The following is a 27,941-nucleotide window of genomic DNA, read 5'->3' on the forward strand; positions in this document are numbered from 1 at the left end:
ACTCAACATGTGGACTCGGTAACCTCTGACTGTCTTATGCAAAAGGTCTTTCACATACAACAACACTGTAACCTCTGGCCCTTGAAGTAACACATATTACACATTCAGGCAGTAATTGTGCGTTAACTAAATGTGATGCTGCTGTGTTTATATACCGAGCATTGTGTCCTCCGGATGGATGTCTGTCCCTGAGGGGAGCATGGGAGCGTTGATGGCATTCTTCCCCTCCTCATGGAGATCACTCACTGGTGAGACAAAGACACACACACACACAAACAGAACAAAGAGGAAGGTTGTTACAGTCACACAGTGACCACAATCACCACGAATTCCTCTTGAGAGGAAAGTGTGCATTTAATTTGATGACCGCTCGTGGACTCTGATACTCCTCCGCTGACACCTCTTCGGTCCACCACCACTTTCCTCCACTCAGCCTCCGAGGAAAACTAAGAGCCCAGCAGTTGTGTTGTATAAAGCTCGGTGGAGTCTGATAAATGTCCTCCTGTGATGATTTGAAAAACAAATGGGCAGTTGGGCCGTGTAGTGTAGTGTGCGTAGGGTGCGTAGGGTGTGTAATGTGTGTAGCCTGCTCCTCTGCTCGGGGCTCAACTTACTTAGAGCTACATTAAGCACCGCAGCGTGCATTACCAATTCAACCTGCAAGTGCTCCGCGGCGAGCATGAACAAGGCCTGCAATAAAAAATGTCCATCGACCGTGAGTCAGACAATGTTGTCTATGTGCAACAATAAGTCGTACTTTTATGTCACATCTTTTAACACTGATTCCTTATGAAAATGTTTTAAAACATATTTATCCTTGTTTTAGTTTAAAGGTCATGATTTCATTGTGTGCATGCCTTTTGGATACAGAATATTCATAGTTAATCATATGGAGAAATATATGATAATTGGTATACATTTGAATAATGTATTCATTCCAATTATATGTGGTACTTTTTACGCCGGCCCAGGTCCGATGGTTGGTAGAAACAAGCTGTGAGTTTGAGCTGCAGTGTGAGCTGTCACACGTCTGCCACTTCCTAAATGTTCTCCACCCTTCAGTCGTTCTCTGTAACCACAGATTACTTTGAAGGGCGTGGTGCATTAATTCAGAAATTCAATAATCGAAGCATGTTTCTTGCCACTATTGTAACGGCTGTAAACATACATCAGACTCAAATATGATTAGAGCACGGATCTTACATAAAACTGGGAAAATATGAGTTCATTTTAAGGCGCCCAAAACCTAAAAGTTACAAATACTACACACAAACACACACACACACACACGTTCTGAGTCAGGTCTCGAATAAATGAATTACCATTGGGATGCTTTTAGCGCTAACTGGAGAGACACTGCAGGGATTCAAAGGCTTTCTTCCCCTAATGGACCCATTGCGTTTATGATCCTGCAACAGGCGGAACTACAATTGATGGCCTTAATCTGTCCTTTCATTGACTTTGCTATTTATACATTGTGGGAGGAGAACCAATGGCTTCACTTCAAATTACTTTTATTTAATTGAAATTAGACGTCTCTAATTGATAATATAATAAGAGAAGTTCTGAACTGTGTGTTTATGACACAATCTGGACAAAATACAAACGAGTGCAGAGACATAATTAGCCCAGGAGGACGGGTCCCCACAGATTTCCAATCCGATTCAGGCTTCTGGTGAAGAGCGGAACATCAGCCATCTCTCTGCAGATCGGCGGATTGCTTTGTAATTACACATCAAGCTTAGTGTGTTTCATTATAATTGTGCTGCTTCCTCCCTCAGAGTCCCTTGTGTCGTTGCTGCCGGCACTTCACACCAAGTTAAACGACGACAACGAATTTGTGGAAGCAAAGATACTGTCACCCGCTGGTCCGGAGGTAGAACCAAAATCCTCAGACACACACACATTTGTTTCTGTAACCCTACGTACTTACATCTCGGTGATCTCTCACAACAGCACATTTCTGGACGTTAACCTGCTGCACTGAGGCAACTGGTCCTGCTTCCCCATTCAAACTTCCAATTTCCTCAAAGCACAACATTTACCTTGTTTCTTCCTCTTGGTCCCACACAGCAGCCCGGCCATGTTTACACTCGATGGCAGCGGCTAGAATAGGTACTATGGTAGAATATGCAGGAGTGTATGAATACGTGTGTGTGTGTGTGTGTGTGTGTGTGTGTGTGAATGCTACTTGGTTGGACTGAGCAGTGAGATGGGCGTCATCACGTGTTTATTTCTGTCACAACCCCCCCTTCCCCCCTCCCTCCTCAGTCTGTGGTCCAGTTACAGGAGACGCCGAGGGCTGTGCGTTTGTGTTGTGTGTGTGTGTGTGTGTGTGTGTTCGGCTCAGGAAAGTCCACACTGGACATAAACGCACAAAATCCTCTCAACACCGGTAACCTGTGGGCGGCTTGACAGTGGACAACCTGCAGGTATCCTTTCTTTTCATCCCAATATCAGTGCATGTCTTATTGGCTTTGTTGTTTTAACACTTTTGGAATCTATTAATTTAACATCAATACCTGAATAGTTTTTTTTAATGGAGCCTATAATAACCGAATCAATCAGGCACCGGCTGCCATCGTGTTAATGGAATTACAGATGTTCAACACAGATCAAAGCCTGCAGTGTAATTTACCATCAACCGCTTCTGTTGGTTTTTACAAGCCGTTGGGAGGGTGGGTGGGGGGGGTAAAGGGGGGGGCACAGAGGGTTATAGAACAGCCACAGCGTCTGGTCAGATTAGTGTTTTTGCTTCAGAGAGAAAAAATGTTCTCAGCGTAATCAGTCGGCATCATAAACAGCAGATTGAAATCAACCTCATCTGTTTGGTTCCACTGCTCCCAGAGGGGGGGGGGGGACTGGGGGCACACAGGGAAGATATAAATAATGCAGCCGTGTGGAGAAGACAGGCTGCACCTTAAATATAGCCGTGGTTATTTACACCAACACAGGCACCAGTGAGTAACCGCAGACATGAGCGTGTTCTTAGTTCTTCTTATGTACTTCAGTCCCTTGTTGGGTTGTAATTATGGATTCATGCTGGTTTGTCATTTATTTATCTTTTTCTTTACATAAAACCATAGCACGTATATATTTTATTGGGTCAAAGACTACTGAGTGGGACCACACTGCTGAAAAATAATCATTGTAGGGCTCTCAAAGAAAAAGGATATTATGTCAAATGTATCTTCAGTATGTATACCCTATTTTCTTGTTAGAATATCAGCCATATTGATAAACTAATACTCGTCACTAGTCAAGTTTACTTTACTTTATTTGACATTTCAGTTGCACAATGGCTTGAAATAGCTTCTTGCATTTGTTGGATTAACATATATTAAATGTCTACTAATTAAATAATGAAAATTGACCGTACATATATAAATAATCGCTTGCATAAAGATGCTAGATTCTTAAATCAGCAGAAACAACAGTAAAATAATTCTAATGATGTTGCTTTCATTTTGGGATGTTTAATACACTGATTAATACACCGTGTACTGAAGTTATATAAAAGTAGTAACAATAAAATGAGTGTATTAGCTTAGTAAAAAAGACAAAAAGCAACAATAAACAGATGACTTACTAGTATCAGCATCCATTCTGTGTCTGGGTAGTATTTTGTGTTTTCAGAGAGTACATACGTGAGATAACACAGCAGGGATGTGGTCTGAAGTTCATCCTCTCTGTGTCTTTTTGTCTTCACTACACACACTTGTGCAGCCGGTGTAGTTTGTTGCTGATAACGGGACTTACGCCTTGTCAGAGAGATGCAGACTTCCTTTCCTTCCATCAGGATACAGAAACATGAAGATGGGGCTATAAAAGTTCCTTTCATGTCACGTTGTACAGCCTGAAGCAACACTTTCCATCCCACCACTGATACAACGAGAAGAGGAGGGTTTAAGCGCTTTAATGTGGAGCCCAAACCAATGAGGCCATTGATGATTATTCAGCAAACGAGAAGAAACTTTTCCAGTGGCGACTCTTCCTCTAAAAGAATTCAACGTACGCACCCAAATGTTACAGAAGCCACAACAACAGGAGCAGCAGCATTTATGGCAACTAAGAAGAATTAAGATGAAACCGTACAGGCTGTTTCCCCCCTTGTTCTGCTTTTTAATCTAACATGACATATTCATCAGCTGGACTTTAATCCACTTTGACCACACAGGGGCACTGCACTCAACCCCCCCACAGAGGCTACGGGATTCCCCTCTGCCCCCACTGGAGGCCCCATTACCTTCGTTACTGACTTCTAATCATATCTGGCAGAATAAAAGTCTGGGGACCACAAAGGTTTTTTTTAAGATAAGTTGGAGGTTTAAAAGAAAATGGAAAAGAACCGTTGGATTGTTTGTTGCATCGTTCATCACATATTAGCAGAGAGGGAAAATGCTTGCGGCTTCGCAGTCACAAGCTTGTAAGATGTGGCATCTCTTGCTCTCTATAAAAAAAGTAAAATATCCTACAATGGGTAAAAAGACTTCTGTGCTCCGTATTTTACGGGGTCAAGAGTTTTTGAGACATCATTCTGCAAAATGCTGTTTTGTGTTAATTTTGGACTCAGAGCAAATCTGTTCCCATGGTTTCAGTGAAGCTTTAAGCACTAGCAGCAGGAAGACAATTATTCTCATTTCCTCTTTAAACCAGGAAACAACCCACAGTTATCATCTAATTACTCGATGAGCTGAGCTTTTCTCTGTTCAAAGCCGTGTTAAGAACAGAAAAAACACTTGGCATGACGCTGTAATTACATTATATTACAGCTGCAACTCACTATTATTTTCACCCGCCATTCATTTTCCTGTTCATCATTGATTCTCTAATAGTATAGAAACAGAAAGTGTTCATGGCCCAGAGACAGAGGAGACAAACTGGTCTTTTCACCTGACCAACGGTCCAAAATATGAGTGTTTCATTTACAATGACACAATGTAAACAAATACACATTCAAAGAAGCTGGAACCTTCATTTTTTCTTTCTTTCAGAATAATAGTTTGAGATATGATATATGTTCTGTATCAATTCATCCTGACATATTCTCATTTAGACAACGTAAAATTGTTTTTTATAGATTTACGTGAGATGGGATTTAATGAGGCTCCTAAGGCCCTGATACTGTGTGCAGGTCCCCCTGCTGGGAACACACACACACACACACACAGGTGTTAAACCTTGCAGCTGTCTGTCTTACCACAATGTCTGGCCTTTGGCAGGGCAAAAAATAGTTTGAACAACCACTTCGTTCTGTCCTACAAAAAGTACGACAATAAGTCCGAAAGTTTATAGAAGTGAAACACGGCGAGCCCCGTCATCCTCCCTCATCCCATAATAAGCGCGCATTCCGTGCCTGTTTCATCTATTTATATCCATCGCCTCATGCTAAAGGACTGTGGACTTGCTCACAGGACCTTGTCTCACATGTCCTTTATTCACTTGGAGAAGGTTGTAAATCCTGTGTGCAGTTGATTAAAGTGCCGGTGATATTCCAATAGCGCGTCATGTGATTGCAGCACCATGGACAGAAACCCCAACGAGGCCTTCCATGACGTCACTCCATCAAACGGATCATAATGAAGTGACTTACCTTCCTTAGACTTCTTCCTCCGCACGAGGGTTCCTCCTAATTTCCCGAGGAAGGATTCGTCCTTCTTCATTTTTGCGGGCTGCGCGGTCGCAGACATCTTTCAGTGCGACGCGTTTGGGTGCTCTCTCTCTCTCTCTCTCTTTCTCTCTCGCTCGCTCTCTCTCTCTCTTTCTCTCTCGCTCGCTCTCTCTCTCTCTCTCTCTCGCTCTCTTTCTCTCTCTTTCTCTCTCTCGGCAAACGTCACTGTGATGCGTTCAGGGAACCGGCGTAGGGTTAAAAACAACGCCAAATGCATCCGCGGATAGAAGACGAATGAATCACATGTGTTTGTAGCTTCATCTGCTTCACTATTTACCGCAGGGTCTCCCCGCAGCGCCGCCTAGCGGCAGGCCAAGGAGAATTCAGTGCATAATGCTTGTTTCTCTAAAAGGTATAAAGTATTGTTTTAATGGAAAAATTACTACACAATACATAGAAGTTAAAGGCCTGCACTTAAGCATTTTAATAACAAAGTAAAGTATTCATTATGCAATTACATTTACAAACCCATCCAATGTTTTGTGTGTAAAACTTTATTAGAAATTAAGAGTTCCCTCTGAAAAGTGGTGTAAAAGGACGAATTAGGAATAAATGGAAATATTTTAGTTATTCACTAGTATAACAATTCAAATTTGCCAGGAGTAAACATTGGGTAGCACACGGTAACAAAAACAAATAATATTAACGTTTGATGAAAAACTTGCTAAATACACAAAAAAATTAACCGATGGGAAATCTTTTTTGTTTTTATTCTGCTATGTCCCCACACTTAAATATGTCTCTCTCTGCGTGTTTCAGGCCTGCCACGCCCCTCCAGCCGCTGATGAGCAAAGCTGCGGCGCATCAGGCGATCAGCATCACCTCCTCCTTGTGATCCACATTAGCTGTGTCTCAAAGTCGCATCCTTGCCGCCTGCAGCCTTCGTAGACCTGGACTGCGTCCCCCAACAACCAAAAGCTTTACTCCCGCTGCTGCTGTTGCCTAGCAACCTGCTGTGCTTGACAGTAAAAGTCTCAAAGGCCAAACAAATTACAAAGTACAGAAAAATAATCTTATCTTATTTCATTTCGTTTTATTTAAATTTTATTTCTGGTGTGCTTCAGCAGGATCAGCTTCTGTTTTCATTCCAGGTTCTGGTGCTGCTTTCAGGAGACAGAATTTCACAATAAGTTGGTTTGTTTCAAACTCTCTGGATGCCACATGTGACGCTGCTGTTGTGAAGTCACCTGGGCCCGGTTTTTCAAAAGTAATCCACTAGGATTTTGGATAACGGATTGGATCAAATCTTGAAAATGGATTTTTCAAAAGAAAAAACGGATTACGGATTATAATCGGATTAGATCACGTAATCCAATCTTGGTTTTGATCCGGATCAAACCTTTAGTTCTGGGTTTTTTAGAACTTTTTTGTAGGATTTGGATCACTTTGATCCCAAAAATCTGAATTAAACTGATCCCATCAGAAGGGTGGATTTAGCGTGGATTTCATGCCCAAAATGTATCAAATAATTACTATATTTGGATCATGCAGTATCTTACAAGATATCCTATTTATTCATAAGGTTTTAATTTTATTTGTTCATCCGTCAGCCTACAGTGATTAGGTAGGCTTTAACGTATTCGGCCTTTCAGTATTAGGCCTACAGCAAAGTAGAAAGAGTTTGGCCTCATAAAATAATCCACCAAAAAGCTGTCAAAATTGACCAAAAACAATACATTTTATTCTGTCACTAATTTATTTATATAATATATATTCACTTACATGTGATTCAATCACAATCGAAAATATTTTTGTTTTTAGCATATTTATTAGTGATGCATGCAATGATTACAGAATAACCCCCAAAATGCAAAGAATGGCAATCACAGATTTTTGAAATCCAAAACAAATCCAAATCAGAAATAGTGTCTAACTATTGCGTCCCTTGTTGCACGTCCTGTTTGCTCGTTCTGGCAGAGGAACAACTGACTCTCACCAAACTACAGCAAACCAAGGCCAGACTTCTAAAGGCTACGCTCAGACAAGCTGGTCTCTCCACATCAGATGAGGAAGTCTGAAATTATTGTGGAGTATTTGACATTAAGTCCTTTTTTTAATTCAATACATCTATATTTGAAACTTGTTATAAATATCCTCAATGTACAGTGTTTGTGTTGTAGGTCTCAGATGAGCGGACTGCTGGAAGAGGATGGAGTCCGTTTTTCTTGTTTTTATTTTATTTTTTTAAATGTGTGTTTTCATTTCAAATAAAAATAAACTCATATTGAGCCCACATTGGCTATTCTACTTGTTGCTCTTTACATATCTATATTGTGATTTCCTATCCTGTTTGAGCACTGGTTCTCCAGTTCCTATCCGGATCAGATTGATCCAATCCGATGTTGTTTTGAAAAACTGGCTCAAAAGTAAACTGGATTACGTGATCACGGATCGCAAAAAAAAAAAAAAAGGATTACTAAATCCGGATTAAACTTTTTGAAAAACCTGGCCCTGTTGTCTGCAGTAGCTTCCAGTCCGCCTGCAGTCTGCTCCTCAGTCCCTCCAGCGCCTCCACGTCCTCCTGCAGCGGAGCACCAAGCCTCCCCAGAGAGGCGGCGGCGACTCCGAGGAGAGACGAGGCCGTCGGGCCGACGCACTCCTTCTCACCTTCCTGAAATAAAATAATGAAAATGACCAAAAACAGCAAAGATGAAGCCGCAGATGAGCGCGTACACCTCTCCTCCTTCTCACCTGCATGAGCACCAGTGTGTGTCCTTGAGCGAGGCCCTGCAGCAGGCCTGTCAGTTGTTGCCACGCGCCGTCACACAGCCCGCTACCTGGCGACCGAACCAACAGAACCAGGCTCGGGTCGTACTCGTATCCCAGCGGCAGCACGAGGCCCAACACCGCTTGTGTGAACCCAGACACGTCACTGCAGCCCTGTGAGAAGACAAACACACTTTCTGTTTGCTTATGTCATCCAACACACACGTCGTAACAATAGGAGCATAATCATGACAGCATTACTTCAATATTAATTTGTTACAAGATTTAATAAAGTACATTGTAAAAACCCAATATTGTTTTCAATACCTTTTAATCAACTAAAGTAGGATTGTACGCGACTAAATTTGTTCTTGGTCGACTTAATCACACACTGATTATTTACTAGAAATCTGTTGAGTGGAATAAAGGAATTGAAGAAAATAACCACTTTCCACTCTCTTATGATGCTGAGAATAAACCGAACATGGTAACACTGAATTAGCATCCTCTGCAGTCTGACATGCTCCAAGACGATGTGACTTCACCAACACTACAGTACCTTCTTCAGACACAAAGGAATGTGAAATCTGCGTTTCTGTCCCTCGGACTCCTCGCTGCTGAACTGCACCAGGAGAGTTGTCCTGAAGATGGGAAGATCTCGTCAGGTTTGTACTGTTGCAGAATTAAATATGTTTTCAATAGCTCAAGGGAGATAATTTGAACACAATATCATTTTGAGACACACAAATGACGTTCACCCGTCGTCTGTGCCTTGACTCGGGACCGCCGCGTCTCCAACACACACGATCAAAACCCTGCATGAGGAGAAGGCGGTTTCCAACCAGACAGATTTACGCATATTCATGATAATATATTTGAATGAACGAGCCATTTCAATGTACATATGGATCAGATCCACATTACTATACCGGTCGAGGTGCGCAGCTTCAGCATGCTGGACAACACACATCATCGCCATGGAGACATCACGGACCAACGCCAAGCCATTGCAGATCTGAGATGTGGTGATTGAATATAATCAGCTTGCAGCTCACGTGGGCAAGTGAGAAAATCAGATCATACAATAATACCCAGACGGTACCTCGTTCTGCTCCATTTTCTGCACAAGGGCAGTAAGACTGGAGAGGGTTGTGAGGGCGTCGCTGTCATCTGAATCTTTGAGAAAAGTCTCCCTTATTGTGGAAGGATCAACACATATACAACAAGCTTTAATCCCGACGTTATTTTAAATGTAAAGCCATCTTTGATATTCTTCCTGTTTCAATACAAAAGGAGACGATTATGAAAAATGGTACCTGAGTTTGTGGACTTTGCTGGGGTCCGCTGAAGAGCTGAAGCGTGTACATCCCTCCGGGCAGACCACGCCATCGGGGAGGACGAGCGCAGTGCGAACCGGAGGCGCGGCGCGTTTCAGAGGCTCCGACCACTCCTCCGACTCCGCGCTTCTCTCCTCTTCGGCCTTCTGCTTTTCTTGGCCTCCTGCCGTTAACTCAATGCCCTTTGTGCTGACATCAGAGGTAAGTAGGTCGGCTGGAAGAGGAAAAATCCAATATTTTATAAAGTAGGGAGGTAAAAAGTCAACTCTGATAAAGTTAGCAGCTCGAGGTTACATTGGCGCTGTTAGTGGCCGGGTTGCATTCTGGGCACCAGCTTTTGACATAGAAGCAGAATGTGTAGAATATGATAAAGATAATGGTTTTAGCACACACAAAATAAATGATTAAGTACTATGCATTGGGTTAACACTGAATAACGCATAATCATAAGTCATTTTTGCGTCACATGATGCAAACCATCTCACAGTTTCTCCATTCAGCCATTTCTCACCTACACAAACTGCACATACTTCTTCTGTATGGGCTGATTTTGATGTTCTATTTAGTTTAAATAGGATGTTGGTATTCAATTGCATACACTTTCCATATCTTTAGCTCTGTTGTATCAAATTAGATTTTTTTTCCCCCCTCTGAACTGTCCATTGAGTCAAACCCACTCAAACAGTGATATCAGCATGATGCTTTTTTTTTTAAAAGGAATAGATGAAAAAGCTCGAAAAGAATAACGTTGTTATACCTGCATGTTTGAGGCAGGACCAGTACGGCCTGTGAGCAGATCGCACACAATGAAGGGACTCAAGTGCACTGAAAACAGAAAGACAAATTCACTACTGATGTAAAACACACACGCAGGTCATTTAACCCGACGGTAGACCGACCTTGCACAGGGACCGTCGAGGTTTGCAGGTCGCGGCGCAGGGTCTCCGAGCAAAGTTTGAACCGTCTGACACACAGACTGGTGGAGGGAAGTCAAGTTGTACCCTCCCTAGAAAACCCAACACAGTATTTTACAACCAAATGTTCCATCGACAGAATGGCAGCGAGCTTGTAGCGCATGTGTGGCCTGACCTCCAGCACAGCGCACAGTTTCCCCCCTGCGAGGTTCATCAGCAGGTGAGTGAGGTGGGCAAAGACGTCGGGGCTGGCACACATTTTACCCTGAAAATAAAAAGCCACTGAAGTCAGTTTCGTAAATACGACTTTAATTTATTTAAATAACGATGGCGAGCAGACTGGACGCAGAGTGATGCAGCACACACAAATCATTAGATAAAAAAACTAACGAAATCCAAGGCAACCTTTATTCCATCAACATTTCTTTTAGATTGTCTAAAACTATCAGGGTTTGGGAAATGCCACAAAGGAGCAACTCAATCTTTTTTCACTAAAGTCACCGTTAGTGATGACGTCGTCCGGAACTGAATATGTGCAGTATATATAATACATGACGCAGTGCGGTATAATTTAGTTTGCACATTTCAGACAATGTAACCAAAAACAGAAAATTGCTAAATTTATGGCACAGCTGTTTGTACAGGTGAACCTAATAAAACAGCCGCAAAAAAGATATAAACAAATATATATATATTTATATATCTAATGGCTTTTTATAGATCAGTACCTCTGGATCACCAATAGCTGAGTCGAAGCCTGCACACACCAGGACCAGGTCTGGGCTGAACTGTGACAAAGACACACATAATCAATCCTACATTGGCATAAATAATATCCAGCACATCAGTATCAGTCGGCGGGATGAGCGCTTTACCTCGTATGCGATCGGCAGAAGGACGTGACAGAAGACCGAAAGATAGTCGCTGTTCTTCATTCCCACCTGAATTTTCAGGGTGGGACTTCATTATTACACAGATTTAAAAAAAATGTTCATATACACAAACATGTGCACCCAACTATCCAAATAAATGATTTACATGGTTGTGGAAATAATGTTTCACCTTGGTCGATAAGGCACATCGTGTTCTGGTTTATCTGTTAATAAATAAATAAATCTTGTGTGTCGATGTAATCTTGCATTGCCAAAGACGCTACATCTGAAGTCAACCAGCACTTAGTTTTTGCCCAGAGCCCCCCTTGTTTTATCACGCATATCTCTTCTATATAATCCCACTTCAAAGATGAATCACTGTGAATAGAATGTTCTCGGGTCTCAGCTTCAAAAATTGGTAATACTGCCAGTTTGTTCCTTTGTTTACTTTAAAATCGATAATTTATTACATTCAACGTAGAAATGACAATAACTTGCAGTCTATCGACAGGTACCTACTTTGTTCCATGGTACGTTGACATTGAATCCTGCCCCTTTCTCTTTGCCAACACAGTCGTAGTCGGAGTCCCTAAGATGAGGCCAGAATTTCTGATGCTCGTATCGGTGCCACGAGAAATAAAGCACGCTGGGAATAGAAAGTAGAACGCAGGGTGTGTGATGCTAGATAAAATAACAGCTGTGGAAACCATTTAGCTGGTCATTTAGCACGGCCTCACCTCGGATCATCTTCAAAACAGTACTGCACCCCTTGACCATGATGTACATCCCAGTCAACTATTAACACCCTGGAATATATCAAGAAATCAATGAATACTTTGTGGAAGAACCAGTACAATGTGTTTTTCAAGAATAAAGGAAACAATCGCAGTATCGCACGTTACCTTTTAATCCCGTATTTTTGTTTGGCATATCGGGCCGCTATGGCCACGTTGTTGAACACACAGAAGCCGTTGGCAGCGCTGCGCATGCTGTGGTGCCCTGGTGGTCTGTCAACGGGAACAAAAGACAGCTTCCAAACAAACCCATCACGTTTTGCTTGGAAATACATCAAAAGTAAAAAGGGACGTAAAAAGGCAACGAAAAGGCGGTAAAGTTTAACAATTAACACCAAAGTAGAACGACCGAAGAACGTGAGAGGCCTCACCTGACCAGAGCCATGCCGTTCCTCACCTTCCCCGTCATAACACTGTCCACCAGTTGCAGGGTGGCGCCTGCAGCCAGCTTGGCACAGTGATAGATGTTCTAGGACAGTGAAGGGTAGAAAATGAAGGCTTTGCTGGGACGAGGAGCGAAGCTGACCGATGAAAGTGAAGGAATGGCAGATGGGAGATGCAGATGGAGGCACAGGGCAAGACTGACTGGGTGAAAGTAGACGTCGCCATACTGCAGGGTGAACTCCATCAGGTCCTCCAGAGTCATGTAGGGGGTCTTCTTCACTGCCTCCAAGTACTCCTCACTGTTAAGGGCAGCAAAGTGCATGTGGAGGAGCGGCTTTAGCGGTTTATTTCGGCCTCAGGAGGAGAAAAGAACAACAAACTGAAGCAGGTCAGAACCGACCTGTGAACCAGCAGGATGTCGGCGTCGGTCGCCTCGCGCACTGGGACGGAAATGCATCGATCAGCCAGACCGGCCTTGAGCAAAGCTTCATGACTCACAGTCAGGCGCTCTGGTACCTCAATCTTACAGACAGGGCTGGAGAAAAGGTTTTATTATAATGGTACTCCGTACGGTTTCATCGTGTCATGGATTTGTACATAAAGTATGTGGTAGGTGTCGATGCCTGTTCAACAATCGTTGTCCGTCTTATATCTGTAGGTTACTTTTTTTTTAATGGGATAAACTGAGCTCAAACCCCATTGAATGATGACTGAGACTGCGTGAAACTGATCCGCTCAGATTCATCGGAGCACACATTCGGATGAGGATCGAACCGGGGCCTGACCTTTGAACCTTACGTGCTCTCTAAAGCCACGGAGGGAGGATAATGACTGACCACACACGTTACCTAGAACATTGATCAGAACTCTATCATTAATAATATATTGCAGATTATATTAAATACCTAACTTGTTTAACTTGTCAACTACTTTTGTATTGTCTCTTTTAAACTGTACAAATGTTACTTCTTTCACTTCTTTCGCCAAATGTAACACCTATTTAACCCGTTTTACTTAAACCAACATGTTAGGGTTAGGTACTCAAACAACCACAACGTGCGTCATATAAAATATATATTGCGCCACATATTAATGAAAAATGTTGAGCGCAGTCGTTAGTTGAAGCATAAAGCGCGATTCATTCACTCACTCGGTCCAGAGCAGCTTGTACTTCGTCATCTCGTCATCGTACAGCAACGCCGTCCCCATCTTCATCACACGAGGGTCAACAGTAAAACGCTTTTCTCAAACGAAGAAAGTGCGTAAATGAAATAGTTTCTTCTTGTGAGCGAGCAGTTTCGGAACCGTTTCGGATCAAAGTGTTCAAAGTGCGCACGAGGTCCGCGGCGCGGATCTATTTCTCAAACTAAAGTCCGGCGCATGCGCATGCTTCTGCGTCGTTGCGTCGACGCACTCGTTTCAATTCATGGTTCTGCGTGTGTTGCAGAGCGATTCACCTCCAGAACAACAGGCGGAATGACGTGTTTTGTTGAAGACGACCTATAAAGTCACGTCTATTTATTTATTTGTTTATTTATGTACCATATACTTTATTGCCCCGTGCATCACACTGCTGCTTTTCATCAAGGACACATTTGTCCCGTATTTTCCTCCACGACTTTGTTCCTCTCGACCGGCAAACCGGCGTTTGCGGCGATCTTCCTCCGTGAATCCAACCCGCTTCTAAACCCGCCAATGGCGGCTTGTATACGCGCTCATATTTACGCATTTCTTCCGACAAAAGCTCTTCAATCTGCTCCGTTCTCTCGTAAACATTCTTTGTTTTAATAATGGCGGCATCGGGCTATGAAAGCGGAAATGTGAGACTCCGTAAAGGACGTAGTTAGCGGACCAATCGCAGCCTGGTGCTGCGGGAGAAAATGTCTCGACACGCGAGGACGCAAAGAGGTGTGAAAAGCGACGCACGGGGGTCTTGCGTCTGCGTCGCTCTGAAAACGCAGAAGCATAAACTAGGCTTAACCATTAAAATGCACCTAAAACACCGACACGCCCGTTTACTTCTCTTCATAATAAACAACAGCATTGGTGGAGGCGAGTAAGTCTTCCTCGAGCTTTATGGAGGTCGTTAAACAGTTTAATCACAAAACAGCGCCCCTCTGTGGACGAGGCCTGCTACCAACCTCCTACTTTTAAGTAGCAATTCATTAGTTTAGATGTACATTACATATTTTTGGATGTACTATATTTTCTCACAAAAGACACCTGTTTGTTATATGATACTTTTTTTAATAGAAATACAAACAACGGTGCAAGAAAAGTCAGTAAACAACTCAGAGTGTTTTACTAGTACAAAATATAGAAACAGATCAGATGACATGAGAACATTTTTGTGGATTGTTTCTGTGGGAAATCTGTGGATTGGAATTTGATAAGGATGTTTATTTGGAAAAATCTTGACCTCTAACACAGATTCTTCAAGCATCTGAATCCAGGCCACTTTTGGCATTCGTCTTAGGTTGATTGTTTTTAACAATCCAATTTTTCTCATTTTATGGAGTCTCATCATTTACGGCTCCCACCTGCCCCAGCATCTGGTCTTCTCCCTCTGTCTTATCCGCCGTGTCCTCCTGTGTTCTCGATCCTTCATCCTTCGCTCCTTCCCTTCCCTCTCCTCTCCTGCTCGTCCGGCACAGCAGGAGAAGAGCGCCGCTGCATCTCTTCCTGAACGACGGGTCACACGCAGCGTACAGCACAGGGTTAAGGCAGGAGTTGAGGTAAGCTAAACACGTGACGTAAGGCTGAGCCGCCAGTAAAATCTGATCCAAAGAGCACGAGTGAGGGACCAAACCCAACTCCAGCAGCATGGAGACAGTCTTATTAACATGCAGAGGCAGCCAGCACAGAAAGAAAGCCAACACTAAAGTGACGATGACCCTGAGGAGTCTTCGCTGCCGCATGCGGTCAGGACGAGGGCCCCGCCCAAAATGTCTGCTCAGGAGCTGGGCCAATGAGCAGTAGCAGACCAGCAAGATGAGAAGAGGAAGCAGGAAGCCGATGAGAGTCGATTTGACGCTCAACGCGGCCGCCCACCACATCTCCACCTGCTCTCGGTCGCTCTCCTCCAGCTCCGCTCCCATCAGCATGGAGTAATCCATTTGGCAGGAGAGGAAGACTGATCCAGGATCAGTACTGGGATGAACCGCCTCCAGCTGCCAATCGTAATCAGAGTCAGGGTCCACCTCCAGCTCCCTGACGGAGCGCAGCAGCAGACCAGGGAGAGCTAGCACCCCCGCCAGAACCCACACCCCTCCGAGGATCCACAAAGCTCTGCCGGGCCACCTCCGCGGGGCCTGGTGGCCGGAGTGCCGGCGTCCAGTCAGAACCCAGTAGCGCTCCACGCTAAGCATGCTCAGGCTGAACACGCTGGCGTACATGTTGAGCGCAGTGAGGAAGCTGCTGATCTGGCAGAGCGCTTGCCCGAAAGGCCAGTGGTAACCCATCGCCGTGTAGGCGGCCCACAGGGGGAGGGTCACGAGGAAGCAGAGGTCAGCCAACGCCAAGCTGGCTATGAGAGAGTCTGTCAGAGAGCGGGAGGGACGGGAGGCGGAGGGGGGAGAGGAGGATCTACGGCCTTCTGTCTTCCTCTGAGGAAATGAGCCGGGGGAAAATCTACCAGCGCTGTTTATGTTCCTCGGGCGGCTTCTGACTGTGCCGGAGCAACAGAGGTTTCCAGTTCCCCTCGCGTCAGCGCGGTCTAGGTAGGCCCACAGCACCAGGCCGTTGCCAAGGCAACCAACCAGGAAGGCCAGCAGGTAGACGGAGGGGATGATGGAGAAGGAGGGAGACCAGTCGCTGTAATCACAGTGGAAGGGTGGAGGGGGAGAAGTAGAAGGAGAGGAGGGAGAGAAGAAGTCTGCATCTGACATCTGTGCGTCCATCTCTTTGCCACCTTTTAAAATCAATGGCAGTCCAAATACATTCCTGGAAAGCTGACGTTTGGTCAGCGTGGTGTCACGAGACAATTATTCCCAACTCCTGCAGGGGTACCACGGTTTGCGCATTCCCAGAGTGGATTATCTAACTCCGAACTTCCTCCTCGGTCCGTAGACTCGGATGGTCTGAAGATTTAACAAAACACAATTACATTCTTAGACTTTTGCAACAGGTTCAAATGCTGTGAATACTATAAATGCCTTCCTGTATATTTAGGCCAAGACCTTTCAAGTAATCTTTTCAACAGATGAAATGTCATTAGTGTACGTAAATTGTGTGTTCCTCTCCATGCTGAAACAGAACTGTAATGGTGTCTTAAGCACAAGTTGTGCCTTCGCTGACCATTTTTGAACTTTATGAAAAAGAGTTTGATCGCCACAAGCCAAACCAAAGTCCAAAAGATACCAGATTCTCACATTGCACTAAATGGCTTCAGTAGCTCCCAAAAATATGTTGGATGCTGCTTTTATTTTAGGCTTTCCTAAATAACTGTATCAATCCATACAGTTATTTAGGATGCATGTCAATTTGCACCATAGGGCAATGAGGAGGCCTACCTCGGGCTTGGATGATGAAACGGCCACTGAGATGATGGGGTGAGGATGATTGTCGTGGAGCAGAACTCAGCAGCTTCCTTCTCATCCTGTCCGCTCATTCTACTTTCTCCCTGCGTCTCTCTCCATCTGTATATCAGCACTGAGCGGGCTGAGGAAGGTGTGTCTTCATCTAAAGTCCTCCGCGCACACTCACACACACTACTTTCTCTTATTCTAAAACCAGACCACCCCAGCAGAGAGAGTTACGAGCCCTGCAAATACCCCCCATCCCCTCTCCCCCATTGCACAAACACACAAACCACGAGAGACAGAATAACATCAGCCATCCCCTCCCACAACCCCGAGACACGCAAACAGATCCTCCACAACCCTTAAAGCGGCTCATGTTCTCTGTGCACGGACACACACAAATGTGTGTTAACGCAAACACCCTCTTTACATGCTCAAACACACAGTGCGTACAGTGGTTAAATGTAACAAGCCACACAGAGCGGCAATGAAGAACGTCCCTCATCTTCACAGTCCCACCGCAGCGTCAGAATGGACGGGGCGACATTATTTAAAACCATTATTATGTATATTCCCCGGGGAAAAAAAGAACAATAGTGACAGGTGACAGATGACTCACAGCTGTGTTGTTCCTGGCCAGCAGGAGGCCTCCAATTTACTTTTAACACATGTAATAAATGACATTGAGTTATTTGAAATACTGTACTTAAGTACAATCTGAACACATGTATTGTCTCACCTTTTAAAAACAAATGTTTTCACAACATATTCATTCATGAAATAATATATTTTTGAGTTAAACGGCGCACAAATTGTGTGAATTTGTAAGGTTAAGTTTCTGTTGTGTAGTAGATGGATTGATACAAAAACTGATCAGCATGAGGTTAGAAAACAGTGAGGATGTTTCAATAGTAAACAGGAAGTGTTTGTTACCACAGGGGCAGAGGTCACGCTGCCGTCAACCTGTTGCTATAGAAACAGATGTTTCCAAAAACATTCCACAGTCCTTTCTCTAACAGAAACATGGACACACACACACACACACACACACACACACACACACACACTACGAGGAAGGAAAGGCAGAGTAAATACAACAGTTTCATTGAAAGGACGGCTGCTCGCTGAGCATCACAGTGGTGAAACAACAGAGAGAAGGAAGTGATGCTGCGTAACAAAACACAAAGAGCAACAGAGCACGTCGACCTGTGTGAGGACAGACTCCAACGCGTACACATGGGTCTTATCAAAGCGGCTGTTATCGATAGTCTGAATGGCAGAGACTGGATTGAAGTTATTATAACTTTGGGAATTTATCCTCTGCCGTCAATGAATAAATTGAATTTCATTCACCATCCAAATAACTTTTTAACTAGCACCACCATTTACTGAATGTAGGATTACTGATTTCAGCCTCAGCTGTAATGTGTATTGAACACTAATTTGCAATCTTGAGATTAAGATAAGATGACCAGCTTCAAATCTTCAAGGGACATCTTCTCAGCATTTCCACTATGAGCGTTGTGAGTTCAACATTTAGTTTATGAAATGCTAAACAGAAATGCCTGCGACTCTCTCTCTCAGCAGTGTTAGTAATCCCGGTTGTGCTGGTGAAACATGGTGAAGGAAAATCTATTTTCACTTGAGAGTAATTCCATTTATGATGTTTGCCTGACTTTTCTTCTAGGCCCGCGAAGCGCTTGTGGCCCAGATGGAAAGCTGTGACCTCTGAGTTCCTCAGACATTAGTGTGATGAGGCGGAAAGGTTTGCAATATCAACCCAATTAAACAAAGGTAATGGGCTTTGTATTGCCTCAGGGGCCGGGGAATCACACATGTAAAACAACGTTCTGCCTCTTGTTCCCCACAATTCCCCCAATGTTCAGTTCTGTTATTTCAGTACATTTGCCACATGAATACCGTGTAATGTCAGACAGAATTACTCGGAGCTCCTATGGTTGTGCAGGAACTGTTAGGATCCCTGAATTTTCATTATGCCTTGTAAAGTGAAAAAGATAAGAATTTGCATAATACACCTGGGATGCTATGAAGCACAGAGATAAAGTCCACACAGCGGGACACAGTTTTCAAAGGGGTTGGACGCTCTGTGGTAACTGCACCAGCCGCCATGACCGTCTGCAAAGGAGCGGATCGAACGCTCATCGGCCTTCTCGTCGTTGCGATGGCAGCGGCGGAGGTGCAGGAGAAGCTCTCGCCCGAGTGCAAAAAGTTCCTGTACATGGGCACTCTGCCTCGGGGGCTCGAGGAGCAGCCTTTCAAGAAGATCTGCCAGTTCTACGAGGGCCACCCACGATTCGTCACCCTGTACGACACCGCCAACCACATCCCTGTGTATTCTGCGTACACCTTCAAGCGCTCGGACGGCTCCAAGAAGGTGGACGTGCCTTGGATGTATGAGCCACAGGTAGGGGCCCGGTACTTTAGGAAAGCATCATATCCCACGTTCATTAGATCCTTTAGTCGATCAGTGTTATCCGTTACTGTTACCTGGCGTTATTTTGCACTTAACGTCTTTTAACCTGACAGCTCTCCACAGCGTCCGACTCCCGTGAGATGCAGCAGTTCCCTTCGGAAAACGTTCACAGGAATTTTGAGGACGCTCAGGCCGTGCTCGACGACTACTCCAACTCCGTGATCTTTGAACGGGGTCAGCTGAATCCAGACGAGCACCAGGGCGAGCCCAACGACAAAGCGTCCACTTACACCTTGACCAACGTGGTCCCCCAGGTCCGAGAGTTCAACATCGGGCCCTGGAAGCAGCACGAGCACACCATCCGCAGGCGGCTCAACAACTACTGCCGCGGCACCGCCTACGTGGTGACCGGGGTCACCACCTCGGGCAACACCATCCGCCGACACAACATCAACCGCCTGGGCATCCCCACCTACCTCTGGTCGGCCTACTGCTGCATTGATTTTGACCGCAATGCGCCGTACTCGGAGCGGTCAAAGTTTCCTGCGTTTGCGGCTCACGGGATGAACGAGAGGGAGGACAGTAAGGTTCAGGAGATGACCGTGCAACAGCTGGAGGAGTTCCTGAAGAAGGTCACTTACGTCAGCAGCTCTTTCCAGGTCTTCTATGACAACTGTGTGCCTGTCAATGGTGGTAGTAGTGCCCTGCATCTGCCTTGAGGAAATGGGCACTGGTCCTTCTTATTTAGACATACAGAAGCAATTCAACATTTAGCAGCTGAGTGAGTGAATCATCTAAAATATTTTAAGAAATTTACGAACAATTACGACAGTTTCCTTAAATAAACCTAAACTGGTCGCCCACACATATTTGCTTTGTGGCAGCTTGTTTAGTGTTTCAAATGTTAGTCACATCACTATTACTCTGGGTTTTATACAATCTGACTAATATTTACCCATCTTTCTGAGAGGATGTTGTTAAAGAATTTAAAGAAGTGGACCTGAGGGTTTAGATATTGTTACATATCCTCAGAAGGGAAGACTGATCCTCTGTGTTTAAATCTGTCAGGCAATATCAAAGAATTGTAACCAAGGTATGTTTCTATACTTTGCAAATTGTCCAATTTATTAATTTCAATTACGTTGACGCCGATGATGTATAAACTCGCTATCAAAGCCCTACATGGTTGTACTCTTCATTCACTTTATCTTATGTTACCATCACCTCTTAATCACTAGAGGGAACTAAACCTGCCTCTGTGAGCCTTTTGTGCAGACGACCGATTACACCAACTGTTTTACATTTTCACACACAGCCACTCGTCTGTGGTGCTACACAGAACCTCTGCAACCAGACGAACTAATTCTTGACAAACTCGGATGATTTTTCCGATGAATATTCCCTGCTTGTAAGTATTAAGCCATCGAATGGCCGTTAAAGTAAGTAACTTTCCCCGCCGTCAGATCCTTTTATTTGAAGATCTCAACCATGACATAAAATGTGCACGTCAATAAATAAATTAAATTGGAGCGTAAAAAAAATGACAAGATCACTCATTGTTGGTTCTATTACGAGCTGTTTTGTGCAGCCGGTCATAGTTGATGCAAATAGTATGAAACCATAAAGACAGTGAAATAAACCAGAACTACGGGGGCAGACACAGCCCCGGGGGGGATGATGCGATTTGGAGCTGGGTCCTGCCAGCTGGCATGTGCCACAGTGGCAGATGGTCGGATACATTATTAAACCATAACATTAGCATACAGAAAATAGCCTAAAATAAAATTCACATCCTGAAGTGTCAGCAGTTAACTCCACAGAGGGCCAGTAGAGGGAGACAAGATGTATGAAGCTAACCACTTTCATGAATACTGTTGTCTGGAGACAGAACGAGGGCCTCTTCAGTGGATTCAATTAAAAAGATCCTCAGGATACAAGTAAAGCAACAGCATATTGACGACACTTGTGTCTTAATAACAGACAAAGACAAACTTCCCATTATGAACACATTTAATGTCTCTCCAATTCACGTATTCACCTCAAAGAAAGAAAAAAAAAAAAAAAAAAAAGACTGTACAAACAGGGTTAAAGCCTTCAGACTAATTAAATCACATTTATCAAACAGTCACCGCTGCACAAAAACACTTTAAAGGAAATAAAAACATGATAAATTGTTGCTCTTTGTACTTCAGACAGAACCCGATTTTTCTCTCTCAGCGTACAGACACACTTAAAACCACCAACAGTAAGGAGCCACAGTATACGGGAGCTCTGCTTTCTGCCACAGTCCAGTTCGTGCCAGCGTGCGCGTCGCTCTTAGTTGAACCAGGTGGTATTGAGCTGCGTCTGTTTCTTAATGCTCGTGTCCAACTTGAGGACCTCTCGAATGGCCATGGTAGCGTAGGTTGAGGGAGGCAGAGAGAACTCCATCCGCAGAGCCCGGTACTTCCCCTCTGTGGGAGGCAGGGGAGACAAACTGGATCAGAGCGTGCAAAAAGAGCACTGTGATAAAAAATGTAACTAGCATCTTATATACACATCAAGGTGGGACAGGTTGTTATTCAAACAAACTGTACCTTTGTTGAAGACGGGAGCAGGTTTGTTCTCCAGTTTCTCAAAATCACTGTGCACCAGGGAGATCTTGGGGTCGTCATACTGAACTATCTCCCTGCATAAAGAAAGATATGCCCCAGAACACCCGGTTAGAGCCATCGCAGTACTAGTGTGGTTCAAGTAAAGCATCCAAATAACTGCAGTACATAATACCAGCCTCCTTTAAATAATATACTAGTGTTGAATGAGGTGCTAACCAGGTGACCTCACTGGGTCGGATGATGATGCGCCTGTAGGCTCCAGCCAGAGAGTAGTCCTTCACGTTGTGTCTCATGTTGTCGATGTCCAAGCCGTCTGCGGAGAGCAGCTCTCTGTAACCTTTACCCACTGACAGACGGACACAAGCATGGCGGTCAGCTACAAGATCAGGACTCAACTTTACTTTCATTGTTGTCAGTGAAAGAACTTCACAGCTAGCTTTTCATGCAGGCCACGGGCAAACAAATGAAATCACACGGAGCAGCTTCTTACCGGGATGAGAGGGGTAGATGACGTCAAACCCAGGAAGTGGCATCACGATGTCATGGATGGAGCAGGCCTCTGCCTCCGCTGCCGACAGCACGTGTGCTGCAGCTTCATGAGCACAGACAACGTCAGTAGGCAGCGTGTGCACTTTAATGGGTCATTATATTAAAGACTGAAACCCGGAGATAATAAGTGCAATAATAGCTTTATGTACGAAAATACAGCCAGTGGGTAGTTTTGTTCAACGTAAAAATGTTACTGTCAGTTATGAACATCCAAAAAATGTGTGTTTTTTTGCTCCTTTAAATGTGCACTACTTACTTCCTTTGAGCACGAGGTCCCCCTCCACAGCCTTCAGGCCGAAGGCCTCGATTCTCCGGCTCACCATGGTGTTCCACACAGCGCTCTGGTAGCTGTGGATGTACATCAGGCGGTTGTTACGAGGGATCTGAAAAATACAGGAAATATTGTCGGTGTAACTTTGACTGGCTTTACTACTTCTGCTCTGTACGCCTGGCTTACATTTTGGTAGAATAAAAAATGAACCAACCATTCCAAAAGCAGTGACGATGTTCTTCTTTCCGTACATGGACAGGCCCCGCAGCAGCTGCCCCTCAACACAGCGCTTGTTGGGCAGCTTTTTCAGGGCTGCCTCTGGGTCCTGAGTCTTCGCCCACTCCTCCCTGCAGCGGACCAGGAACTCTTTCTCGGCTGGAGAGAGCAGTAAAGACGGAGGAGCGTTTGACACACTGCTTAGCACAAAAGACTGAGGAGGACTAAACAGAAACAGGGGTAATTACCTCCAGGACGCGGCTTCAGGATTAAATCCACCACCTCTTTCCAGTTGTCTTTCAAGATCGCCCTGACCCCGAACAAAGAAAACGACCCTTTCGTCATGGCGTAATGTGAAGGCGTGTCATTACCTCCTTGTGTCATGACCTTACCTGCCGACATGGTGCGTAGGCACGGCTGTGGTGCCAAAGCGCTGCATGCCATAGTAGTTGACGAAGCCTGTCTGCTTGAGGGATGTCAGGGCCTGCTGGACCTGCTCATCTGTGCCAGAGATGTTTCTGGAATACGAATGAAACAGTAGTCAGCAGCACAGCCGTGTAATAGTGAAGGTAGACACAGTATGCCTGGACCGTTTTAATAAGGGAGACTGTGTTAAAAAATAGGTGGGAGGAGCACATGATGAGAACGAAAAGAACTCAAAAAGTAATGTTCAATTTTAAAACCAAAATCCAGGGACAACCTCTTTAGACCTGGGAGTTCAATCTAGTCCTCGAAAATGTATTGTATTATATGATTTAACAAATCATTGTAGAAATAAAGTCTGTTAACCACCTTTCATCATTATATCAGAGGACTTTATGATGAATGGACAAATCTACAGGTGATCCATACGTGAAGCAGTCACAGTTAAGTCTTGCAGATTGTCCGTGGTGACCTGTATTGGTTTTTTTGTACGCTGTTGAAGACTTTGAAAGAGGTTCGCAGCAATTGCAGCCAAATTTGGGTTGTTACTAATCTTTAAAATATGCATGACCTAAATACCTGTGGCATACATATCAACTAGTTGGTCTATTCCCACTAAAGCCCAGGAAAGGGCCCTATTGTACTAAAGTGAAACCTCTACAGAAATAACCCCTGGCTGACCTGATGATCACGGTGAAGTGGTTTCCCTGCAGCTCGCCCAGCTTGAGAGGGTGGTTTTTATAGCTAAAGTTTCCCAGCTTGAGGTTGATGAGGCACTTGTTGAGGTGAGACAACCTCTCTGCGGTGATCCTGAGAAGACAGGGACAGTGGTTTCTTAAGTTACAGATCCTGCAGCACCTACCACCTATTTACAATCATTTGCAGACTATCTAGAGATGGATGCATTGGAATCAATGTCGTGATTAGCTTGAAGCAGTCCACACTCACTTGAGCACAGCGATCTCCTGCACAGTGATTGCTCTCTTGTCCTTGGTTCCCATGTAGGAAAACATGTTGGGTCTGAGCCTGGAAGAACACAGTCGGCCACAATCATGTTAGATGGGGAAATTAATACGGTCAATCCGTCTCTTATTAAGCCACGATCGCATTTTTTGGGTGCTACATTCAGACCTGAGGAACTTCGAGAGAACATTGATGGCGTCCATAGTGTCCTTGTTCTCCTTGTACAGGACAAAGTGGCAGAAAGTGCCGCGGTTTTTGGGCCAGAAGTGTTTCCTTGGAGCTTTCAAGGGCACAAAAGAAAAGGTTGCATTGAAATAAAGATTATGAATTGCTGAGCCAAAAAACAGTTTTAAAATTAAAATGATATATTATATATAAAATCATATTTTTAAAACTGAAAAGTATTTTAGCCACCGACATCCAACTCCTTCTGGATTTGAACCTTTTCCTGTGTGGAGAACAGGTTCTTACCTGCAGTTGCTTTGACCTCTGTCCACCAGAGAGGAGCAATAGGAAGATAAAATGTTGTTACTAAGAAAGAGATATTTAGTGTTTATTGTGCGGGGAGTTGCGAGGAGTGAAACCTCATGCATGGGCCTGAGGGGAATAATGGCATTTAAATGGTTTATGCAATAAGGGTGCAGGGTTGGTCAAGGCACCCCGATACTGAATCTCCCCCTTCTGTCTTTTAAAGTGTTCATTCTGAGCAAAAATCTGACTAAGTCAGTCACTCATAGGAACGAGTTGGTGAGAAATATTGGAGCAGCATCATGCAGGTGTGTTGATCATGATCATGCACAAAAACACATGAGCCTAAGGTACACATGCAAGGAGCCCGTTCTCTGGTCATTTAGCTGACTAGAACAGCGAGTTAAAGGCTCACATCGGGTTCCGTTTCCTCTCTGCATACCTGCCAAAGCTTTCTTCCCAGCAGCGTGGTAGGCCACTATGAACTTGCGCCCTTCCCTCTCTTCGGTCTTTGTCTCCAGTCCAGGATACTGAGTCTTGATGGCTTTGTGGACAACCGTCCGCTTCTCTTTAGTGTCATCGATCACCTGCAGAAAGAGGAGTAATGGCATTTTGATAAACCATTTAAGTGATATAATAAAATGGATCCAGGAAGTGTGAACTCACCTCAATGGAGACATTGTCCTCTTTATTCTTGAAGAGCTGCAGCTCCCCGAGCTGCTTCTTCTGCTCTTCAGTCAGCACGTCAGAATCCTCTGGCTGCGGTTCAACCTCTGGGACTTCCTTAATTAGATGAAAAACAAAAAAACATGTGAAACTCAATGTGATATTTGCGTTCTACAAAAGGTTGCATTTATTATTTGTTTTCCTAAAAGCCTGATCACAGATACAGCAATTTATATCAGTCAAAATGTATAATGATTTTGAGCATTTCCTCTTAACATTCATCAACAAATTATTGAAAAGGCTGACTCGTCCCAAATGATTAGGATCCATGAAGCTAAGGAATATTATCCAAATATGGTTGAAACTTAAAATGGGACTTAAACATTCTTTTACATTACATTTATTTAATTAAGAAACTAATTTGTATTGCATCACAGATAATCCGTCTTAAATAAAATAATCTCCACTCAGAGTCCCAAAGAAAGGCTTGAGAGGGTTCAGGCATTTAGAGAGTTTTGAATTTATTGTGATACACAATGAAATCCTATATCGTCCCATCCATATAGAGAAGTAACACTGGTGATTGAAACACAACGCAAATATCTTACCTCAGCCTCTGGAGGGACGGAGAGGTCATCTAAATGCACAATCTTGCCTTGTTTGCTGATTTCATTCACAACGAAATCAGAGTATCTGAGAACAAGCCGCAACATATCATTTGTTGAACAAGCAAACTGAAAGAAATTGCATCAACTTCTTAATGAGCCCGGAGGACGAACCTTTCCTTCAGGATTCCCGAGAAGCCCTCATGGTCACTGACGTACTTTAGGATGCCCACATCCAACTCAGTGAGGCCATGCTTCATCATATCAGCAAAGGTCTCAACTTCCTCCTCTCCATCACTTGCTTCGCCAGTGGTCTCATCCTCCTCCCTGTGATGGGGAGGGGCTCCGTTCTCTTGATCCTTCTCAACTCTTGGTTTCTTGGTCAGCGTTCCTTCCTCTTCATCCTCTGGACAGCCTCTCTTTTCTCCAACGAGGACAGGATCAGGCTCAGAGTCGGCCATTGGAGCCGAGCTGTGACAACAGAGACGGACCGGGCTGGATTTAGTGTCAATTCAAATACAGGCGACCAAGTGCTATGTAACCGATTGTTTACGTGCAATAACGAGGAATTGCCGTGTCTTCTGAGAAAACTACCACTGAAATGTTATCAGGGTTTTTGTGGAGAATTAAGACTTTTAGGATTTCAACAGAGAGCCATGGTCTCCAGATGGACTTCAGTGTTTCCCCTAGGTTTACAACTTTGAGGAGGAGTATATAAAAGATGCTATGACGTTGCATTATGGTATAAGTAGGATCCAGAATTATTCCAAATTGCATTTTAGGATCAGTTTATAGTCTCATCGGTTTCAGATCCCTCAGACTTAGAAGTCTACGTTTATCTCTAGAGTCCTCTAAATCATCTCAATGAGGGCCACCATGTAAACTCGCCATTTTGAAGTCTGCCTTCTTTGTGGAAGTTAACGTTAACATTATCCAGAAAATGCATTCTGATATGATGCATTTTGTTTTATACACCATCGCTAGTAACTCACATTAAAACTGAACTTCAACTCACGAAGGCATGTAACGTAGACACTGCAGCACTGAAGTCAGTGTTGGATTGAATAAGAAGGTAAACTGACATCAACGGCCTAGAATAAAAGATGCTTACGGTTTGTTGAGCTGAGGAGGCGAGAAACGGGTGTAGATCTGGGGATCTCTTCCCCTCTCACTGCTGCCAATCACTTGCAGACACTTTTTAACGGAGCAGAGTTTCACACGGGCACTGGAAAGACACAAACACAACGTGATGCTGACGTCCCCAAAGTTAGCAAATCCGCTAGCGCGTTCGCACTGTCGCCTGCGAGCTAGCGTCGCCAGTTAGCGCGGCTAGCATGAGAGCTATGAGGTGTAAATAAAGCTATACACTTCTCCTAAGCATAACGTCAGATTTCACTTACCTGTGTTTGGTGATATAGAGAAGAGTACGAGCAGCGTTGAATGCCAGCTTTTCCCACACGTGTGTGTGTGTGTGTGCGTGTGTGTGCTTGGATCCGGAAGTACGTCATCGCCTAAAGGCCGCCCAGTGCAAACGTTTGGTTAAGCAAGCTGTCA

General features: G+C 44.3%; 5 protein-coding genes and 1 long non-coding RNA gene across 14 annotated transcripts in view; 2 read left to right on the forward strand and 4 right to left on the reverse strand.

Moving 5' to 3' along the window:
* parvb (parvin, beta) overlaps nt 1-5,939 on the reverse strand; it is an 11,762-nt gene extending 5,823 nt beyond the window's left edge. Inside the window, exons 1-2 of one of the 5 annotated variants that reach the window (XM_040162034.2) lie at nt 5,594-5,939; nt 156-245 (exon numbers count right to left, since the gene is read on the reverse strand). In XM_040162034.2, the coding sequence (XP_040017968.2) occupies nt 156-245; nt 5,594-5,690 (187 nt within the window). In that variant the 5' untranslated portion in view covers nt 5,691-5,939. The other 4 variants (XM_078082992.1, XM_078082994.1, XM_078082991.1 and 1 more) reach the window with 4 other exon arrangements.
* On the forward strand, nt 112-7,906 carry LOC120808830 (uncharacterized). 2 transcript variants are annotated; one of them, XR_013451193.1, is made up of 5 exons: nt 112-248; nt 1,782-1,876; nt 2,272-2,432; nt 6,431-6,668; nt 6,763-7,906. It is a non-coding gene; the product is annotated as an uncharacterized LOC120808830 (long non-coding RNA). The 2 variants fall into 2 exon arrangements; XR_005710016.2 differs by lacking the exon at nt 6,763-7,906 and having other exon boundaries at nt 6,431-6,679.
* hdac10 (histone deacetylase 10) lies at nt 6,072-14,747 on the reverse strand. 2 transcript variants are annotated; one of them, XM_040162032.2, is made up of 20 exons: nt 13,829-14,747; nt 13,079-13,213; nt 12,881-12,977; nt 12,666-12,763; nt 12,403-12,507; nt 12,238-12,306; nt 12,020-12,146; nt 11,504-11,569; nt 11,357-11,416; nt 10,804-10,893; nt 10,614-10,720; nt 10,472-10,539; nt 9,694-9,928; nt 9,480-9,570; nt 9,307-9,392; nt 9,136-9,192; nt 8,937-9,018; nt 8,363-8,551; nt 8,117-8,282; nt 6,072-6,771 (listed from the first exon to the last, which is right to left on the reverse strand). In XM_040162032.2, exons 1-20 carry the CDS (start codon nt 13,891-13,893, stop codon nt 6,716-6,718), a joined length of 2,049 nt encoding a protein of 682 aa, XP_040017966.2. In that variant the 5' UTR covers nt 13,894-14,747; the 3' UTR covers nt 6,072-6,715. The 2 variants fall into 2 exon arrangements, with proteins under 2 accessions (XP_040017966.2, XP_077939102.1); XM_078082976.1 differs by having other exon boundaries at nt 6,072-6,774.
* A 157-nt stretch (nt 14,748-14,904) lies between these two features.
* Nucleotides 14,905-17,347, reverse strand: aplnr2 (apelin receptor 2). The gene is made up of 2 exons (XM_040161612.2): nt 17,190-17,347; nt 14,905-16,757 (listed from the first exon to the last, which is right to left on the reverse strand). Exon 2 carries the CDS (start codon nt 16,575-16,577, stop codon nt 15,189-15,191), a length of 1,389 nt encoding a protein of 462 aa, XP_040017546.2. The 5' UTR covers nt 16,578-16,757; nt 17,190-17,347; the 3' UTR covers nt 14,905-15,188.
* Nucleotides 17,348-19,254: 1,907 nt separating this feature from the next.
* LOC120808609 (endonuclease domain-containing 1 protein-like) lies at nt 19,255-20,813 on the forward strand. The gene is made up of 2 exons (XM_040161613.2): nt 19,255-19,623; nt 19,746-20,813. The coding sequence occupies exons 1-2, from the start codon at nt 19,327-19,329 to the stop codon at nt 20,349-20,351; spliced, it is 903 nt and encodes a 300-aa protein (XP_040017547.1). The 5' UTR covers nt 19,255-19,326; the 3' UTR covers nt 20,352-20,813.
* An 811-nt stretch (nt 20,814-21,624) lies between these two features.
* On the reverse strand, nt 21,625-27,904 carry pus7 (pseudouridine synthase 7). Of its 3 annotated transcripts, XM_040161607.2 has the most exons (18): nt 27,788-27,904; nt 27,499-27,612; nt 26,562-26,858; nt 26,391-26,475; nt 25,783-25,899; nt 25,559-25,703; nt 25,120-25,137; nt 24,817-24,928; nt 24,634-24,711; nt 24,367-24,495; nt 23,655-23,780; nt 23,511-23,572; nt 23,261-23,421; nt 23,032-23,158; nt 22,717-22,818; nt 22,443-22,572; nt 22,209-22,300; nt 21,625-22,085 (listed from the first exon to the last, which is right to left on the reverse strand). In XM_040161607.2, the coding sequence occupies exons 3-18, from the start codon at nt 26,846-26,848 to the stop codon at nt 21,949-21,951; spliced, it is 1,908 nt and encodes a 635-aa protein (XP_040017541.2). In that variant the 5' UTR covers nt 26,849-26,858; nt 27,499-27,612; nt 27,788-27,904; the 3' UTR covers nt 21,625-21,948. The 3 variants fall into 3 exon arrangements, with proteins under 3 accessions (XP_040017541.2, XP_077939103.1, XP_077939104.1); XM_078082977.1 differs by lacking the exon at nt 25,120-25,137; XM_078082978.1 differs by lacking the exon at nt 27,788-27,904 and having other exon boundaries at nt 27,499-27,613.
* Between the last annotated feature and the right edge of the window lie 37 nt (nt 27,905-27,941).

Source organism: Gasterosteus aculeatus, chromosome X (assembly GCF_964276395.1).
Source record: "Gasterosteus aculeatus chromosome X, fGasAcu3.hap1.1, whole genome shotgun sequence".
NCBI classification, from domain to species: domain Eukaryota; kingdom Metazoa; phylum Chordata; class Actinopteri; order Perciformes; family Gasterosteidae; genus Gasterosteus; species Gasterosteus aculeatus.

What these genes read in the sequence shown, in the direction of transcription:
- aplnr2 (XM_040161612.2), bottom strand. Translation starts at nt 16,577, where the DNA reads ATGGACGCACAGATGTCAGATGCAGACTTCTTCTCTCCCTCCTCTCCT.
- pus7 (XM_040161607.2), bottom strand. Translation starts at nt 26,848, where the DNA reads ATGGCCGACTCTGAGCCTGATCCTGTCCTCGTTGGAGAAAAGAGAGGC. An exon ending in GTTCTCTCGAAGTTCCTCAG is followed by an intron (nt 24,712 to 24,816) that starts GTCTGAATGTAG and finishes GTGTTCTTCCAG; the next exon opens with GCTCAGACCCAACATGTTTT. An exon ending in CACTTCACCGTGATCATCAG is followed by an intron (nt 23,781 to 24,366) that starts GTCAGCCAGGGG and finishes TTCGTATTCCAG; the next exon opens with AAACATCTCTGGCACAGATG.
- LOC120808609 (XM_040161613.2), top strand. Translation starts at nt 19,327, where the DNA reads ATGACCGTCTGCAAAGGAGCGGATCGAACGCTCATCGGCCTTCTCGTC. An exon ending in CTTGGATGTATGAGCCACAG is followed by an intron (nt 19,624 to 19,745) that starts GTAGGGGCCCGG and finishes TTAACCTGACAG; the next exon opens with CTCTCCACAGCGTCCGACTC.
- hdac10 (XM_078082976.1), bottom strand. Translation starts at nt 13,893, where the DNA reads ATGAAGATGGGGACGGCGTTGCTGTACGATGACGAGATGACGAAGTAC. An exon ending in AACTGTGCGCTGTGCTGGAG is followed by an intron (nt 10,721 to 10,803) that starts GTCAGGCCACAC and finishes TGGGTTTTCTAG; the next exon opens with GGAGGGTACAACTTGACTTC. An exon ending in CTCGACGGTCCCTGTGCAAG is followed by an intron (nt 10,540 to 10,613) that starts GTCGGTCTACCG and finishes TTCTGTTTTCAG; the next exon opens with TGCACTTGAGTCCCTTCATT.